The sequence below is a fragment of the Triticum aestivum genome, chromosome 1B (genome assembly GCF_018294505.1).
Source record: "Triticum aestivum cultivar Chinese Spring chromosome 1B, IWGSC CS RefSeq v2.1, whole genome shotgun sequence".
Lineage (NCBI taxonomy): Eukaryota > Viridiplantae > Streptophyta > Magnoliopsida > Poales > Poaceae > Triticum > Triticum aestivum.
Window position 1 is genome coordinate 284,920,703 of NC_057795.1, and position 19,312 is coordinate 284,940,014.

Here is a 19,312-nt window from a genome sequence, read left to right on the forward strand (position 1 = left end):
ACATCGAGAGTTTATTGCATGCATTGAGAAAAATGTGCCACATGCAGGATTTTGATGTTTTGCGACGGTTGAGAGATCCATACAGATTAGATCTTGTACTATCAATGAACTTTTTTGAACTTAACGATTTTGCAAAAAATGTTCAAAGTTACCTAAATATGTACAAAAGAACGAAAATACCTGGCGACGTTCGTTGGGACGAGGCCCCAACGAACGGCCCTAGAGCTAGACGATCAAGATATCGTGGATGGCGGTTTCTCAAAAAATTATTTTGAAATTAAAGAACTAATATGGAAGTTTACAAAAAATGCCACCCATACTCTAAAAACTACCAACTGAGCCGTTTTGCAAATACCATCCCTGATAGCGAACGGTGGCGTCCTAAAAGAAGGATTGTTTGTGAAAAGTTTGAAAGACAACCAATCCATAGCTTGTACATTCCTAAGGAGGGACAACCGTAAAAATCATGGCCTAAGTCTTACATTGAATAGTTAAGGTGAAAAGGATATCTTTGTTAAAAAAAGTGCTCATTCATGTATGTTCAACAATCAATTCATTTTTTAACCAATCTGTGGTTGGATGGTTAGGAGGACAGTGGTATCCCCTTCCCATCAGGGCTCAAGTCCTAGACTTATATCAGTGCTCGTATTTTTCTAAATTTATTCCAGACCTTCCGGCGATGTGGAGGCAACATTCCCATCAATTATGAAGACATTTGTGGCGATTTCGTCAATCTCAAAATGATGTGCCGGTTCAATCTCTTGGAGGTGCTCATAGAGGTAGGATGTGCGTGCGTGCACTCATAAGGATGAGTGTATGTGCATATGTATGAGTGTCTACGTCTGTACTGTATTAAAAAACAATCAATCCCCTTTTCCCTCGCAAAAATATAGTCAATCCCTTTTCTATGTAAGTACTTTGTTTGAAAATATAGTGCATATTTGTTTATAAGAGTCAAAATTTGTAAACTTTGCCCAAGTTTATGCTTTTTTATCAAATCTCCATGCAATTAGATTTAGAAAAATATATTTTCATATGATATATATTTTACTAGATAATTGTCCACACACTATAACGGAGCCATAAATATTTTAGTAGGTTGGCCATGATTTGACTGTCCATATTAATGCGACTGTGTGAAAAAATATGATTTTATTTGATAAACATTTATTTGGTAGGTAATTATCGGCTTAAGAAAAAGGTTCATTTTATTTGGTAAGCCAATAAGTGTTTAATATTCCTATGTCCGGAAACTTGTCAAGAAATAAATGTATTTATACGTATTTTACTTCTAAATACATCCATTTTATCCATTTCTCTGACGAGTATTTTCGAACAGTGTGAATTTTTTTCTTTACCCATCTTGTTAATAACATGGGCATGTAAAGCATGAGCTAACCTATAAGCTAATGTACAAACAATTATGGGCCTTGGTAGATCCGCTGCCTCGCGAGCCGTTCGATTGCGTGACTCGAGCTGTCAGTTCCTCCTCTCTAATTTCTTTCAACAATACGCTTGTTGCACAATTTTCTTTTCTCTAATTTCCTACAACAAGACCTTTGTTACGAAACCCATTCTTCTTTAATTTCCTGCAACAAACCTTCGTCGCTAAACCTCTTCTTCTCTATTTTTTTTGCAACAAGACCCTTATTGCAAAAATTGCAAAAACATCTCCCGCTCCATCTAATATTCTGTAACAAGACCCTTGTTGCAAAAATTGCAACAACATCTTCGGCCGCATCACGCACTAACACAATCATCTTTCGATGTCGTTGTTCCGCAACAACGTTGTTGTTTCAGAAACTTGGAGTTGACATGGAAGTACGATGCGGTGATGTGGCAGCTGCTAGGCTGGCGGTGCCAGAACAACAATGAGGTTGTTGGTGCTCCACGCCTACGTGGCGGATCTCGCTGGATCCGGTCGTCGGGAGGCGTTTGGCGGCGGAGATTCGGCATGGATGCGCTCACGACGACAATCTATAGGCAAGGGCGCTCGGTTTGGCTGCTGGTCACAAGTGCTCGGTCTCCAACAGACCATTTGTTTCGATGAGGCCAACTGAAACAATGGGTGGGTTGCAAGAACTGTACTAGGATAAAGATTGCTTCTGAGTTGTTCGATCTAAATCAAATCCAATGGCTACAGAGAAGGTGGACGCACACACAAACATCCACCAGTTGAGCGATAGCGTTTCCCAACAATTATCTAGTTTTTTCTGAAAACTTTTGTCAAAGTATGTGAACCTTGATTGTTATGAAAACCAATACGAACTAAGTATTTAGGTTGGTCATAGTGGGGAGTTACTTATACTAGTGTCATGCACATGACACCAGTCTAAGTTACTACCTTCATAGTGCAAAGTAGCATAGTAGTAGTGTCAGACTATCCACAGTGGGAGTAACATAGGTAGTAACATCACACATATCTAGATAAAATAGATGATATGACAAGCAATAAATGAAGAAAAAGAGGCATGTGATAACATAACAAGTTACTAATAGTATGCGTAACATCACACATATCAAGGCAAGATGAGTCTATAGCTTAATAAATGAAGTGTTGCACATGTTACCACACATATGTTACTCCCCACTATAGAGATAGTAACATAGAGTAGTAACATGGGCATGTTACTACTCTATGTCACTACCCATTGTGGCTAGTCTTATAGATGACTTCATTTATTAGCTTATAGACTTAGTTTCTTTTGGGAATCATTATGTTACAGGAACATTATGTTCCTCTAAGGCTGGTCAGGCTGGGCATAGTGGGGATATCATAGCCGGTATCATGCACTCAATAATAGCAAACATGACGATATGACAGAGAATTAAATAAGAGAAAGAGGATTAGAGTAATATAGGCAGACACCGTAATATAATAAATGTTATACTACTTTGTGTAATGCATGGCCATAAATAAGGTCATCTATGATACTACTTTATGATACTATACACTATGAAGATAGTATCATACACTAGTATATATGCATGATACTAATATATGATACTCCTTAGTAGGAGTAGCCTGTGTGGAGTAACTTAGACTAGTAACATGGACAGTAACATATAGAGGGTAACATGCAAGTCTTCATTAATTGAGATATAGATTTTTTTACCTTGGGATGTGTTATGTTGCAGTAACATATTATGTTATCACAGGCATCTCTCTCCTCATTAACTCCATGCCGCGTAAGCAAATTTGTCTTGAGACGTGCTATGTTATTACCTAAGTTACTCCCACTATGAGATCCTTCCCAGTGCTTTAAGGTGTACAGGTGCTAAGGACACCATTTTTAGTAGGCAAAAATATGATGTGACAAAGCAATTAAAGAGAGAGAGGGCATTATGGTGACCCATGAAGAAACAATGCTAAGCACGCGGACCTATGTAAAAAGACTACCAACCAATGCACGAGGAAGTTTAATTATTAAACAATTCCATGTGGGAAGCTTAGCTACCAAAGCTAAGCACTTATGCATTAGGAAGACTAGTTGCTAAGATTTTAAATGCACTTAACACCTCATCTAAGCACTCATGCATTGAAAGAGGCCTGACTAGCCTAAACACATGTCTCCTCATTAAATACATGCCACATAAGCAAATCTGCCTTGGACTGCGATATGTTACTCCCTCCGGTCCTTTTTACTCTGCATATTAGGTTTGTCCGAAGTCAATCTCATCCAACTTTGACCAAATTTATATAAAAAATTATAGACATTCACATAACAACACCAATATCATTAGATTCATCTTGAAATATATTTTCATATTATATATATTAGATATTATAGATGCTAATAATTTCTAATATAAATTTGATCAAACTTAGCAAAGTTTGACTTTCGGCAAATCCAATGTGCAGAGTAAAAAGGACCGGAGAGAGTACTTGCTAAGTTACTCCTAGTATGACTAGCTTTATGCGTCCTCGGATCAGTTGTGTGTAAACTTTTGTTTTCAAAAGACTTAAAATAAATACATTCCCTGTAAAAGATTTAATTACATCCCATTTAATTTCACACAAAGCCCAACACAACAAAAGAAAAATCCGAAAAGTCGAGATGAGGCCCCCCACTAACTTTTCGTCTCCTGCCGTGCGGAGGTACAGATTAGAGCGAGAGGGACCCCCTAAAAACATAAAGTAAAGAGAGGGGTGTTTTCGCAAGAGAGAGAGAGAGAGAGAGAGAGAGAGAGAGAGAGAGAGAGAGAGAGAGAGAGAGAGAGGGGTATTTTGCTGTCGTGGAGTGGGTAGAGTACGCAGGAAGGAGGAGCGACGAGTTGAAAAGCAGGAGGCGGGTCGTGGGTCGTTTCGCTTGCTGTTAAGTGAAGAAACCTTTCGTTTTTCCCTCGATAAAAAAAGAAAACCTTCCTTTTCCCGTTCATTGTTTCCCCAATTTCCCCCATCTTCCCCCTTCGCTTTCCCCACAGAACCTCGCGCGCCCCTTTGCCCACCTCGTCCCGTCCCGCGCCTCCTCCCCGGCCCGCCCTTGTCGGTTTTTTTGGGCGCATAGGCGCACGAAAACCCTAGAAGGGGCTCCCCGCGTGCGTCGTTCCGAGGTAAATCTTCGCCACCTCTCCTTGTACTCCGCGCGCCTGGCTCTGCGTTGCCCTGCTCTAGCAAGGAATGGTGTTCCGTGATCGAAGCGGAGGGGGTTCGAGCGGTTCCTCCCCCGATCGGCTCCGACGAAATGGCGGCCGGTGAGCGGTTGGAATTGCTGGGGGAATGTGATCGTTTCTGGGCGGGGGGACTCGACCCCTCGGGACCGCTCGATTGTTTCTTCTCAGTCGTGCTGTATCCTATTTTGGGTGTTTTCGGTTCCATGTTTTGGCGCGTCTCTTTTCTGCGCGTGCAGTGTAAAGCTGAGGTGTTTTCGGGGAATTACGGAGAGTTTCCTTGTTTGCTGATGCTGCATGTGAGATGTTGTTTAGGGTTTAGTGACGTGTCATGGTGTCTGGTCTATTTCTGGGTTGATCGGGTTCGGTGCGATTCTGCGAGCTGAAATGATTTGACTAACCAACTGCAGGGCGCTTTTGGCATTCTGAAAAAATGTTTTGTCTTACGCATGTGGTCCCACCGGCAATGGTGTGGCTGCAAACATTTATTCAGTGCGTCGGTCGGCTCAACTGCCAAGTTCTTGGCATGTTGCTCTGTTTAGTTCTTCATTAGATGATACGCGTCGTACTGCATTATTGTTAAGTTGTTAACTGCTGCTCGCGAAAATGCAGAAAGTACATGACATTTACTATCTCTTTTATTATTGCTTGAACATGTATAAATTCTACATTCAAATTATTCTAATCTTTGTCTTCTTTGTGTTTTGCAGAAAACAATCGTACACATGTATGTGTACAGCGCTGCTAGTCAACACTAGCTATGGATGTGAATGGAAAATTATCTGATGGCGATTTAAAAAAAACGGAAGCTCTTCACTCGAATGGACAGCCGGTAGATGATGTCATAATTATAGAATCTGAAGGGGATGAGAACAAAGTTGTAGTAGAAACTAACATCATAGAAGGTCCATTTGAGGAGCACAAGGAACACAGATGTGGCAAAACGGACAATAGTGTGCATGAAGAAGCATCCACTAGCACTGATGATGGTTCAGACAGTGACCTGTATGGATTTCTCCGCGAGTCAGAGAACGAACAAACTTCAGAGTCTGATGTTGAGGAGACAGACATTGAGGTTTGTGCATCTAATTATGTACTTAAATCTATGGCTGGCCAACTTTTAACTTTTAACATGCTCAATTTCGAGATCATAACTTCTAAATTAGAGAAAAAAGTATGGTCACCATGTCCCTAAAAAATGTATGTTTGCTGTATGGATTGTAGTTAATATGGCAACTTGACATGGAACTCTCAACAGCTTTTGTTGATGAACACCATTTAGTATTTTCTATTGTTTGCTTGATATACTTTTCTCTGTCCTTGCCCCCCTTAGTTGTGAAGCACATTTATGATGTCTAGACTAATCATCAATGTTATCTTATCTATCAGGCTGCAGCTGCACCTCAACATTTCTATGATTGTATTATTTAATGCCTAACATATATTATGCTAGTTTTGTTTCTCTTGTCGATCGATTCAGTTTTGATTGACAATTGATTGGCTGAACAGATTGAAACATAGCAGGTGCAACTTATGTTACTCACATCTGTTCTGCACTATATCAAGTTCTATTCAGCAATCTGTAATTTTGATGTGTTGTCATCCATCTTTTGGGTGCATATTTTGGTTATAAGTTCTCTCAATTGATTTCCAACAGGTGGCTCTGCCCGAGGAAAAAGTCGAAGAATTAATTGCTGAATTCCATGATGTTGAGAGCAAAGTAACCTTTATAACCCCTGTTGTCTTATGGACACCTTTGTTTCCTGAGCATTTCATTCATTGTTTTCTTTGGTAACACTCAGGCTGCTGAGGCGCAAGAATCACTTGAAAAGGAATCACTGGAAAAAATTGAGGCTGAAGTAAGATTGGAGTTATCTGAGAGGCTCCAAGGAGATGCGGTTTGTGAATATGTTTATGCTTTGCTTCAGTTTATAAATTCTTAACTGTTAGTCTCTCTGTTCAATACAATGATATATATTTTTTTACTTAAAATAGTTGGACTTAGCTGTGTCAATTGAGATGGAGCAATTCAAGAAGGAATGGTCAAGCGAACTTGATGATTTGGAGATCCGTAGTGCTGTTCTGTTGGTATGCTTTTGCTCGAAAGAGGATCTTTCTGTCCATTTAATAAACCCGGTGATAAATTATATCTCAGTGCTATAGTGATGCCTGCTGGCATTGCCATGTGATATCCTAGCATGTCCAAAATGCCCGTGCCATATTTATTTATTTAAATAAAAATAAGTTTCATCGTTTATTCATATTAGATTAACCATGTACTTCTAGTCTCTTGATTAGATTCACTGAAGTTCTCGACCTTGCTAAGACATAATAACAAAGGCGATTAGTGTTAAACTTGTTCTATCATAGGCCTCATGACCTTGTGTTGGCTGTGTGCATCTTAGTTATGCAGAGGTCGGGTGTAATTCTTAAATCTAAAGCGCCCCTTTTTGAAAAAAGTATATCACAACTCTAGTCATATTAAATTGAGACTTACTTTTTTGAAGGAAATTTGAGACATTATTTTACTTACATTTCCTTTGGTAGATGTTTATTTCAGTATATCTAGGTGCTAAATTGCAATTTTAACTGCAGGAAGAACTTGATGCTGCTGGCGTTGAACTTCCCAGCCTTTATAAATCAATAGAAAGTCAAGCGCCAAATGTTTGTGAGACTGAAGCATGGAAAAACAGGACTCATTGGGCTGGTTCTCAAGTTCCTGAACAAGCTAATCAATCAATCAGAAAAGCTGATGAGTACCTGCAGTCTTGTAGACCTGTAAGGAGGTAATGTTAGGGCAAACAATTTTTTGACGTAAACTGTCAGGGACAGAAGTTGGTTACTCCTTTGTTCTGTTTTCGAGCCTGAGCTTTAGTCTACTTGGTTCAAACAGAAAACATGGAAGGCTGCTGGAGGAAGGTGCTAGTGGCTTTCTTGCAGGAAAAGTTCCTGTTGTGGATGATGATTCTGTACAGTGCCATGAGAAAAGTTGGAGTTCATTCAATGAACTTATTAAATCTAGTGAGTGTGCCAAAACTTCTTTTGGAAGCAGTAACTGGGCATCAGTTTATCTGGCCAATACACCCCAGGAAGCTGCCGCCTTAGGTCTCCAATTTCCAGGTGTTGATGAGGTACAAGCTTTAACTGTTAATTGTTATATTGTGTGGTGTCACCGTTGCATTTTACTTAGCCTCATGCCCTCATCCAATACGTTCTTGAAATATAATTCTATCTTTAACTTATGTATTTCCCTTAGAGAGGAAGCTATTCTTTTTGATGCTTCTCCAGTCTGGGGAAATGTAAACTTTAGTAGTAGTTAACTTGAATTTGTATTTATTGAAGCGTGCAATCTGATTAGTGCAACATCAGGTCAATGAATTGGATAAGATTAAGACAAGTAAAGATATACCTTGTATGTTTGTAATGAATATGATATGGCGTGGATACAAACCGTTTCATGCACAGTGTCTTGATGACCAATCCTGTTATCCAGGTTACTATTCCCTCCATTTAACAATGTATTACTGTATGAATGCGGCCACACTTTTAGTACCGCCAGTGCTCGCATGTTCAAAAGGTGTCTAGATTGATCTGGCAAAACTAATGCTGGAGCTGTATTGTTGAAAGCACATCAATTATCTTATATGCCGTCATTGCCTTCAGTAACATACTATTCCCTCCAGTTAAGATTAGATGACTTCTTCAGGAAGTTGATATTGGTTTGCAAGTAGTTCCTGTTTTGGGGTCCAAGGCAGCATTCTTGTCAATCCGTAACATTTACCGAAAAAGGCTTTTGCCCCGCTTTATAGATAAAGCAAACCACCACAGCCACAGGGTACCACAAAAGTCCACACACACACACAAAGTCGCACAACATAGAGTACAGGAGGGTTCTGCTGAGGGCACAGCTCAACAAGCCCTAAAAAAAATACAAAGGCGGTGGCACCGCAGCGAAGTAGCTAATCCGGCTCAGGTGGTGGAGGAGGAAGCGGCGGCGCCAAGCGAAGAGCCATCGCGCGGAGATCAGCAATGATGATGTTGATGACATTCCGGTCCTGGTGGCGGCTAAGCGTTCGCCAAAGCTGCAAATAGCCACACATTTTGAACACCGCGTCAGTGGCACGTCGAAGAGGCACACACTGTATGACAAGCTTATTTCGAACCGTCCAAAATGTCCAAGCGAGGACCCCAATGAGCAGCCACCTAATGTGGCAACCCGATGGAGGCGAAGCCTGGATCTCGGCGAAGAGGTCCATTAAGTTGGTGTTACACCAACGACCACCGACCACCTCGTGGAGGCAGCTCCAGAGGAACTGGGCGGAGACACACGAGAAGATGTGATTCGAGTCTTCTTCTGTCCCACATAAGGGACATATCCCATCGCCCGGACCATTCCGTTTTAACACCTCCACACCGGAGGACACCCGTCCACGGATCAACCAGATCGTCTCCAGGGGCGCAGGTCCAGGAGTGGGAGCGATGGCCTGGTATAGGGACTTCGTGGAGAATTTGCCCGAGGGCTCTAGGTGCCAGGAGAAGCGGTCGTGCGCCAGCTCCAAATCCGGTTCATGGAGCGCGATGGTCTCCAGGAGCTCGTGCCAGGCGATTAGTTCCGGGGGCCCAAATGGCCGCCGGAACGCGAGACGCCCTAAATCAATAAGGGCCATCTCGACGGACACCCTAGGCTCGACCGCGATTGAGAACAGGTCCGAGAAGCGGGCTGCGAATGGGGAGTCCCCAGCCCACCGGTCGAACAAGAACAGGGCGGACGTCCCTGATCCAACTGTGATGGAGGTCCCGATGCAGAGAACGGGCAACTGGATGACGGACTGCCAGAACTGGGAGCCCCCAGCTCTCTGGCAGAAGGCATGTGGTTGGCCGGTAACATTTTGATGGGTAGTATGTATTTATGTTAGGGAAATTGATATACAATTAGCTGGGGAAGCTACACCAAAAGCTGATGTATTAAGTGTTTTTTAACCTTCTTTGTGCCTTCGATTGCTCCTCTGTTTCAAAATATAAGGCCCAGTTTGTGAAAGGTGTGTTTTAGCCTATCAGTTTGGCAAACAAAACTAGGTTTAAGTTGAGTCACCAAGGGCAGGTATCTTGTCTGGGTTCTATGTGTTTTAAGTAACTAATAAGTACACCACAATTAGCTTTGAGGTCTTTCAAAACTGAAAACATCCAAGAATTAAGTGACTCATCGTGCATGCTCCCCCCATACATTTTCTTTACAGATTGGTGATGCTTTTGTTAGTTGATCTACTGTAATTTCCATCAACCTAAGCATCATTGCATCTTAAAATATTTTCCTCTTGTGCACATTGAGTTCACCTGTCAGAGTTGTATTTTTTGTGCTTACATTAGACAAGAGTGCAACATATATTTTAACGTAAAGATACCATATTTTTTATCATTATAAAAGCTATGCATGATACAATTGTTTATAAGCATTGTTGTTAAAGGTATTTTATAAGTTCTAGAAAGAAAATGGGTTGTTCTGTTAATATTAGTGTGACACTTATATTATTTCTCTGCATCCCTTTTCAGTTTTAATAATGAGACAGTATTTTTTTTGGTTTTGAGTTCCATGTTTATTATTCTTTCGTGTAACTGGTTCACCATGGTACTTACCATTATACTGATATATATTCCGTAAAGCTGGCCACCATCCAAATTTCCACTTATTTTATTTGTTTTTTCCATGGAAGAGTTTGACCAAAGTTCCAATTATTATTCTATAGGTGGAGGAGATAGCTGAAGTTGATGGTGCTGTTGATGACATAAAATGCGTTGATGAAATAGAGCTTTCTGAAGAACAGAGGAGAAAATACAGAAAGGTCAGTCGAAACTAACCATTAGCCCTTCTTTGTCCTGATGTTCCTATCCTTAAATATCTCCTTTGGGCTTTTTGTATAGTCTTAGTGTGTGAGTGTGTGTGTGTGTGTGTGTGGCTGTGTGCTTGTTTCCAGTTTTTACTTGATTTATTGCTTTCTATAACACCTAGTTCCTCCTAGTTTGATAGAGTTGTATGTTTTATTCACGGTGGATGCATAATATGTTAAAATCTCAAATGGTATTTTATAGTTACATGTCTACTTTGATAAAATGCTGATTGCAAACATTTACTCTGCATACCAATGACTTCGCTGCGATGCTTATAATCGTTGTATCTATCTACCGTTCCTGATTGTTGTCTATTGCTCAGTTCCTATTTCTTTTTATGACGAAACAGCGCTCAGTACTAATGTGGTCATGCTGATTCTCTGATTCGGTTGCAATACAAGTGACGGCTTGTTTAAAAGCTGAGGATTGCTGATATGCTGTACATCATGTTATTTGTTTTTATGTAAATATCACTGAAATACCTTATGTAGGTAAGAGAAGAAGATGATGCAAAGGCGATAAAACGGTTGCGGCGTTATATGGAAAAAAGGACAGACGGCTGGTGTAAGGTAACTGCTCATGTTAGTATTTGGTGCGGATCAGTCTTTTTCTTACTCTGCTGGATTGGTTCTGTTTCTCTTGGGTGCTCTAATTAACATTCAATGCAGGGAAACATCGGTTTGGCCTCGTCATCAAATGGATGCTGTAAGCTACCTCTAGATGATGGTGTTTTGGACGCCAACAGTGGTTGTCCTGAATCTGAAAAACAGAAAATGGGTAAAGATGAAGTTTCCGCTGAGTTGCTGAAGCGCACACGCGAAGATGATGTTGAGCTTGACCACAAGAGGTCAAAAACTGTAGTGATAGAGAGTGACGATGACATGCTGATGGACAGCAAGCTAGTTCTGCATATCAAGGACAGCAAGCGTAGTTCAGCAGAGCTTGAAAAGGGGGTTGACATTATTGATCTTGATCTTTTCCCATCACAAAGCCCTAAGTTTAGTGATATGGATTTACCTAAGTCTTTTAAGTGCACAATTTGCACCAAAATGTTGAATGCCTCTGATGTGCATCGTCACCCAGTACTGGATGTTGCTGTTTGTGGGTCTTGCAGATTTCTGGTGATAGAGAAGAATCGTCTTGAGGTGAATACTTACCCTCTTTGCTGCTAGTTTCGAACTGTTTAAAAATAACATCAGTTCTTTTTTGGGGATGAACAATGCCTTTGTAATATTCTTAGTTATGCTGTTTATTTTTATTACAGGGCCCTGTATCTGGTGGTTATTGCACCTGGTGTGTTCAATGTGAGCAACTTCTAAGTTGCAGTTCCTGTAAGATGCTTTTTTGTACAAAATGCTTGTTAAAGAATCTTGGTGAGAAATGCATATCAGAAGCTAAAGTCACTGGCTGGCAGTGTTGCTGCTGCCAACCCAGTCAACTGGAACACTTAATTTCTGAATGTGATAAGGCTCTGAGTGGTGTTGAATCTTCTGATCTCGAGGGTGACAACACTTCTGGAACCGAAACCAATGACCCTGTTAGGTATGCCCTTTTGCACTTTTACCAGTATACTTATTATTTATCACACTATAGATATAACACTGAAGATTTTTTCAAGCTAATCGAATATGTAAATCCTGGTCAGCAAGCACAAAAGGAAAAAAAAGATAAGAAGAATCATGGATGATACAGAACTTGGGGAGGAAACAAAACGTAAAATTGCAATGGAGAAGGTGTGTAGTCTTTTACGTCTTGAACCTTTGTTTTGACATATCAAACATTTGTTTTTATTGGAAGCTGTCCAGGTTGTAATTTGTACATTCTTTTATAGGCTAGGCAAGAACATTTGAAGTCCATGCATGAGCAGTCTGCCAGCAAGTTAAGGAGCAGCAACATTGGAACTTCCTCTGGGGCTCTATCGGAAGTCTTTCTACAGGATGCTGGGGATGGCCATATTGTCAACCCTGCCAGGGAGGAAGACGAGGAACCTGTTAGAATTCCAAGCAGTATATCTGCTAAACTGAAGCCTCATCAGGTTTGTTTTTGATATATACCCTATAAACACTGTGATGCGCATTCATCCTTGCAATTAAATTTGATTTGTAAAACCCTGTATCAAAAATGATGTGCTGGCTTGTAATGTGCTTGCATGGTGAAATGTACAAAGAGAAATCTTTATCACATGACGATTGAATGTGTTCCCTACCATTGCTTTCATAATTTTGCTTTAAAATGCTTAACATTCTTTAATTGTAATTGTTTGCTAGGTGGCACCATGTCACTTGCGTACCAGTCATGACCTCTACCCCATACTGCCACTGGACCCCTTATATGTTGCATTCTCATATTTCAGGTAGCAGGAATAATATTTATGTGGGAAAATGTTATCCAGTCTGTTAGAACAGTCAAATCTGGTGATAAAGGTTTTGGCTGCATTTTGGCGCATAACATGGGGCTTGGGAAAACTTTTCAGGTATGTGTAGATATTTTACCTTGATCCAGTTACATGCAACATATTCTGATGTCGATTTAAATTATGTGCTGCGAGCTATTCTAACGTATGCGACGTGTGCTTTTCACTTTTACCGGTTTTGGTGTACGTGCTTAATTGCTGTATTAATTATGTAGCGAGTGTTAATGTTTTTCAAGGCGGCCTTTGTTTGGCCTTATTCCACCCCCATGACATGAACTATTGTTGGAGTTGCATACCTATATTTATGAGTTGTACTTTGCAGGTTATTACCTTCCTGTACGTTGTTATGAGATGTGCCCAGTTGGGACTCCGCACGGCACTTATAGTTACCCCTGTTAATGTTCTCCATAATTGGAAGAAAGAGTTCACCAAGTGGCAACCAGCCGAACTAAAGCCTCTTCGTGTGTATATGCTAGAAGATGTTCCGAGGTGCGGATAATTTACTTGTAATTATGTTATCCTTTGTGTTACTGTTAATGTAGTTAAATTTGTTTACTCAATGGCTGTAGCCTAGAGGCTGTCTGGTGCCAATAATTCCAGCTTGTAAAAACTTAATGTGCTCTCCGAAAAGGGCCATCTGTTATGTTAAACAACTACTACCATTGATACACTGATTCCTACCATGGGAGATGGAACATGATTGGTGGTTTGTATTTTGTGACATAACTTAAGGATTTTATTTGGTGCGTCTGTTGTGTTTTTCCTAAATTTTGAAACATCAGCGGTAACCCTTATTTCTTATCTCAAGCTTACCTGCAACGCTCACTTGATTCAATATGAAGGAGTTCTGTTCCTGTACTGGAATCGTGCAGTTCTTGTGAAACAAAGCGGCTTCTTCTACAGTTTTCAGTTCAGAAAAACCTGTGTGTTTATATGTAAATATTTTGTGGAAATGTGGGTTCACTCTGTTTGTGATGTTTTCATTATTAATACTCCCTCCGTTCCTAAATAATTGTCTTTCTAGATATTTCAACAAGTGACTACATACGGAGCAAAATGAGTGAATCTACACTCTAAAATATGTCTATATACATCCGTATGTGGTTGTCCATTTGAAAACTCTAGAAAGGCAAATATTTAGGAACGGAGGGAGTATTTGTCATGGAACTACATATTTCCACTCTAATCTTTATTTTTGCAGGCTAAAAAGGCTGTATTTACTTAACAAGTGGCGAGCAAAAGGTGGAGTACTTCTCATTGGTTATTCATCATTTAGGAACTTATCTCTTGGAAGACATGTGAAGGAAAAAGATACTGCAGATGAGATTTCTAATGCATTGCAGGTGATATTCCATTTGCTGTGTTGATTTGTTTCAAGCTTCTATGTATGCCAGCTCATTATATGAGAGCATAATAACTTGTAGATGTTCGTGTCTTGCATGAATTATGATGTATAATGTTTTCGGTTAGCCATGGGTTCTGATGTAGTTCACTTACATGTCACTGTCAGTGTGGGCCAGATATTCTTGTATGTGATGAAGCACATATGATCAAGAATAGGAAGGCTGACACTACACACGCTCTAAAACAAGTAAAGACGCAAAGAAGAATTGCGTTAACTGGATCCCCGTTACAGAATAATTTGATGGAATATTACTGTGTAAGAAACTTGCACTTTACCATATACAGTTTTATCTTCCAGTTACTGACAATATTTGATGCCTAATGGCTTTTGGTTCATCCTATGAACAGATGGTTGATTTTGTCAGGGAAGGTTTTCTTGGAAGCAGCCATGAGTTCCGCAATAGGTAATGTAATGCTCAGTTACATTGGCACCTTAATGTCTTTAAATCTTGGGATTGAGATGTTTTGCCCTATCAGGTTCCAGAACCCCATTGAAAATGGGCAACACACAAATTCTACATCAGATGATGTCAAGATCATGAACCAACGGTCACACATTCTGTATGAACAGCTGAAAGGCTTTGTCCAGCGAATGGACATGAATGTGGTGAAGAATGATCTACCGCCAAAGAAGGTTTTTGTCATTACCGTAAAGCTCTCTCAACTGCAAAGAAAACTATACCGAAGATTCTTGGATGTGCATGGTTTCTCAAGCGGCACTTCTGAAAAACCTTATCAGCACGGTGGCTTCTTTGCCAAATATCAAAAACTAGCCCTGGTATAAGTTTGAATCATTGTGCATTTCATTAAACAAAAAAATGTAACATCGTCTGGTCTTATTTGTTGTTACTAAAATGCTACTCCAAAATAAGTGTCACAGCTTTGAACTAAAGTTGAACTAACCTTAGTATTACTGTGTTATACCACGATCATATTTCTTTATACTTTTGTTCCTTATGCTGGACTATATGTTAATGTGTAGATATGGAACCACCCGGGCCTTCTCCAGATGGCTAAAGAGCAGAGAGGAAGTCTGCGCCGAGAAGATGCTGTTGAGAACTTTCTGACGGATGAGAGTTCTAGTGACGATAATCATAATATTGAAATTCAATTGCCAAATGGAGGTAATTTGTTATTTAGTGTCCTTCCCTTGATCTCTTAGCCTGAAGCTCCTCCAATGCATTTTCCCTTTTGTTCTTCTGTGCAGAATTTACACCTGGTTTGAACTGTTTTTGTCGTTTCAGGGAAACAGAAGAGTAGAACTGATCAGCAGTCCAAGAAAATTGACTTTTGGGACGAGGTACTTGATTATTCACACAATGTAGATTATCAGAAATTTCCAATTTAAAGTATTGCAAAAATTAAATTGGCATGATATTCTGTAGTGCATTGTGCATACAATGCTATTCAGTTATTTATACTGTCCAGCTGTGTACTGAGTCTCTGTTTACTAATATGGTCTATATGTACCATCATGGTGTATAAATTGAAACATATGCAGACCCTTTAGTGGTGCAATGCTTTCCACCCGCACATTATTGTCGTTGATTATGAAAATTTTACCTTTATGTGCTTCTGTTTTCCTGTAGGAAAGTAACTGGTGGGACAACCTTCTGGATGATAATACTTTTAAGGAAGCAGATTACAGTGGCAAAATGGTCTTGCTCCTTGATATACTGGCGACTTGTTATGAATTGGGTGACAAGGCACTAGTGTTCAGCCAGAATTTGACCACTTTGGATTTGGTGGAGTTTTATCTATCTAAGATGCAAATTAAAGGAAAGGAAGGAAAATATTGGAAGCAGGGCAAGGACTGGTACAGGTATATCTCCACACTTGACTGTATTTCTTTTGCATATTGGTAGTTTCACAACTTTTTGTTGCTTTAGTTTGTTGTTTTGGCGTGCGGATGAGAGAATCATAATAACTTGTGTGTTGTCAATTCGTCTTTTTTTTTAATTAACTTATTTTTTGTTGTGGACAACTGAAGACCTGAACCTATTCGTATGCAAGTGTCTTTTTTTTTTGTTTGCGACGACAGTATGCAAGTGTTTACCACAATATGGTGTTTATTCTAGTAAACTAAAAAATATATCATGAATAATTTGCAGTTCGTTAGTTATTACATGATAATGTTAAAGAAAATGTGCCTTCTATTCCAAGAGTTTGCGTGCCTTTATAACAGTGGTACATAGTGCCTTTTTTTTTCTGGAAACTTGTTGGGTTATGTTTTCTTTTCTTTTCTTTCAATTCTTTGGGATTGAATCCAACTATAGTGTACTCCCTCCGTCCCACAATATAAGATCATTTTTTCAAGCTAACATAGCTTGAGGAAACGATCTTATATTGTTTTCTAAGCAATCCTGCAAGAGAGTGGGTGGTTAATTCTATAGCACTGAAGTAGACGGGGTTCAGAAAAGAGGACCTGTTCTTGTTGACTGGTAAGTGGTGATTCTTTAGGACTGTGTGAATCAGGGCTGCATTTCCAGCGTGTAGTTTGACTGCTGTATTACCAGCGTGTAGTTTGACAAATAGTGTCTATAATAATTATTTATTTATGCAAAGATGGTGTTGTTATTTTTAGCACCCTGTTCTGCAAAGATTTGTGTATCATCAATTTTAATTCTCAAATACCACATACTTGTACTGTGCCATACAGGCTTGATGGGAGCACTCCATCTTCCGAGCGGCAGAACCTTGTTGAAAGATTTAATGACCCTGCAAACACAAAAGTAAAATGCACATTGATATCTACTCGAGCTGGATCTCTGGGTATCAACCTTCATGCAGCAAACCGTGTTGTCCTTCTGGATGGTTCATGGAATCCAACACATGATTTGCAGGCCATTTATCGGGTTTGGAGGTAAGAACTAGATTCACACATTAATTGCATTATTATGTGATTATATGTTTATTTGATGTGTACTCTGTATACAGGTATGGCCAGATGAAACCTGTGTATGCTTACCGCCTAATGGCACATGGAACAATGGAAGAGAAAATATATAAGCGGCAGGTATTGTGACATTTGCTGCCTTTTGGTGGGGTCCCAAGTTAGAACTAAATTGTTTTTTTACATAGTAAAATAAAGTTCTTGTTCAGAATCTTATCAATATGAATCCCCTGGTTGTTAGGTTACAAAAGAAGGGCTCGCAGCAAGAGTGGTGGATAGACAGCAAGTGTCTAGAACAATCTCCAAAGAAGAGATGTTGCATCTCTTTGAATTTGGTGATGAGGAAATGTTGGACGAGAGTGGGAATGATACCATAATTGATCACAGTAAGGTTGGAACGGAGAAGCTATCCATGCCCAATAGCACTGAACTACCGGTGGACACGCTCATGCAGAACCTACTTAGTGATCACCCTCGGTAATGCCTAACCTATTTATGTTAAAACTTATAAGAGATATCACATCACAAATCTCTTCTGTAAGAAAATGACATGGTATAAAATCTATAATGCCCAATATTTTGGAATTCATAAACTTATCACACATGGGGACGTTGTTTATTTCTTTTCTCGACTGCCTAATTTATGTTGTTTGCTTGCTATGAATGTATATGTGTGTTAAGCAGTTGTTGGAAGCGTAATATCTGCTTCAAATTTACAGGTGGATTGCAGGTTACCATGAGCACGAAGTTCTTCTGCAAGAAAATGAAGAGGAAAGACTCACCAAGGAAGAGCAAGATATGGCATGGTCAAATTTTAAACAATCACAGCAGTTGGATGCCGTGGCAAGGAAAGGCGCACATGATTCCGAGAGAAAACCAATAGAGACCAACCCTCGACCGCCTAAAGTTACTTCAAGAAGTAGGCAGGCGCAGCAACCAAAATCTCATTCGAACAACCAGAAGAAATGCACCAACTTGAACCACATGCTGACTCTAAGAAGCCACGGTACCAAAGCTGGATGCACGACAAGCTGTGACGAATGTGGCCAGAACATTAGTTGGGAGACACTAAACAGATCAGATGGTAGATTGAGGTGACCCCACTTGGCTTACTCCATGTGGAATCACAGCTATGCATTTCAGCTCGTCTTTTAAGGGTTAGCGCGTAGTATGCATTTTGTATGCGAGGCTTTTAGTGTACATACTTAGTGAGAGGGCAAATCTCACCTTTTGGTACAGATGGAGAACTGCATTAATTGGAATTGAGTTTTTCACCTGGTCGGTGAAAGATTGTTGTCAATAGTTTCACTTACGGATTTAATTGGAATTGAGTTTTTTTGGTCTGCAGACGAGCTGTGAATTTCGCGAGGGAGATTCTTTTTGAGGTGGAAAATGGAGTTTATTACTCTCGTAAATTTGTACAATCTGCTGCCACAAGGTTAGCTACAAACTCGGGAGCATCCTGCACCCAGATATCGGGGTAACGATTAACCCTCGCAAAATTTGCTATTCTGCTCACGTAACACAAACATAAACATTTTATCTCCAAAGGCAAGTTCATTTCAGCTGCAATATGTCTCAGGTTCGACCGATCCATCTCTTTTTAGTCTCTACCGCCATCTTCAGTTTTGCAGTCAGTTTAGATGGCAACTAGAATGGCTGCCTCAATTTATGGGACATATCCAGTCCCAAGTTGAACTAGGAGGTGTTTGGTTCGACGTTTGGTAACGTAACTTGATAAGAGCGGGAACTGAAAACGTTTTTTTTTGGGGCAACGATCTGCGCCAGTGCGCCGGCCCAACTGTTGGGCCGGTCGCACCGCGACCATTGGATCTGAGCGCGTGGGCCGTTGGATCCGGCTGAAGAAAACGATTCGCCCTATCATCTCCTACCTCGCGCCGCGGCGCCGCGCCTCCTACTGCCCCTGCTGCTCCAAGCGTTGCGCAGCCCCTCCTCCCTCCCCTCCCCCCGCCCCCGGTCATCCTCGTCTCTGTGCTCGTCGCCGCCGGTCGCCGTAGCCGCTCGTCGTCGCTGCTGCAGCAAAAAATGCTTCGGATGCATCAAAAAAATGGGGCCGTTGATTCCAGCAATGGCTTCTAGCGCAC

At 40.5% G+C, this 19,312-nt stretch overlaps 1 protein-coding gene across 1 annotated transcript; it reads left to right on the forward strand.

The window, feature by feature from the left end:
* The first annotated feature begins 4,303 nt into the window (after positions 1-4,303).
* Positions 4,304-18,550, forward strand: LOC123119656 (protein CHROMATIN REMODELING 20). Its single transcript, XM_044539532.1, has 26 exons — positions 4,304-4,554; positions 5,322-5,686; positions 6,269-6,331; positions 6,414-6,509; positions 6,607-6,699; positions 7,207-7,397; positions 7,505-7,742; positions 10,356-10,451; positions 10,989-11,066; positions 11,166-11,642; positions 11,762-12,039; positions 12,143-12,230; positions 12,329-12,532; positions 12,851-12,970; positions 13,233-13,399; positions 14,112-14,253; positions 14,421-14,570; positions 14,663-14,718; positions 14,792-15,092; positions 15,297-15,438; positions 15,559-15,614; positions 15,904-16,136; positions 16,974-17,177; positions 17,252-17,330; positions 17,449-17,684; positions 17,927-18,550. Exons 2-26 carry the CDS (start codon positions 5,372-5,374, stop codon positions 18,303-18,305), a joined length of 4,482 nt encoding a protein of 1,493 aa, XP_044395467.1. The 5' UTR covers positions 4,304-4,554; positions 5,322-5,371; the 3' UTR covers positions 18,306-18,550.
* The last annotated feature ends 762 nt before the right edge of the window (positions 18,551-19,312 follow it).

Bases quoted from the DNA above. Each gene is read 5' to 3' on its own strand.
- LOC123119656 (XM_044539532.1), top strand. From the start codon at position 5,372: ATGGATGTGAATGGAAAATTATCTGATGGCGATTTAAAAAAAACGGAA. The intron at 6,510-6,606 runs GTTTGTGAATAT...TACTTAAAATAG, and splicing joins AGAGGCTCCAAGGAGATGCG to TTGGACTTAGCTGTGTCAAT. The intron at 10,452-10,988 runs GTCAGTCGAAAC...TACCTTATGTAG, and splicing joins AGAGGAGAAAATACAGAAAG to GTAAGAGAAGAAGATGATGC.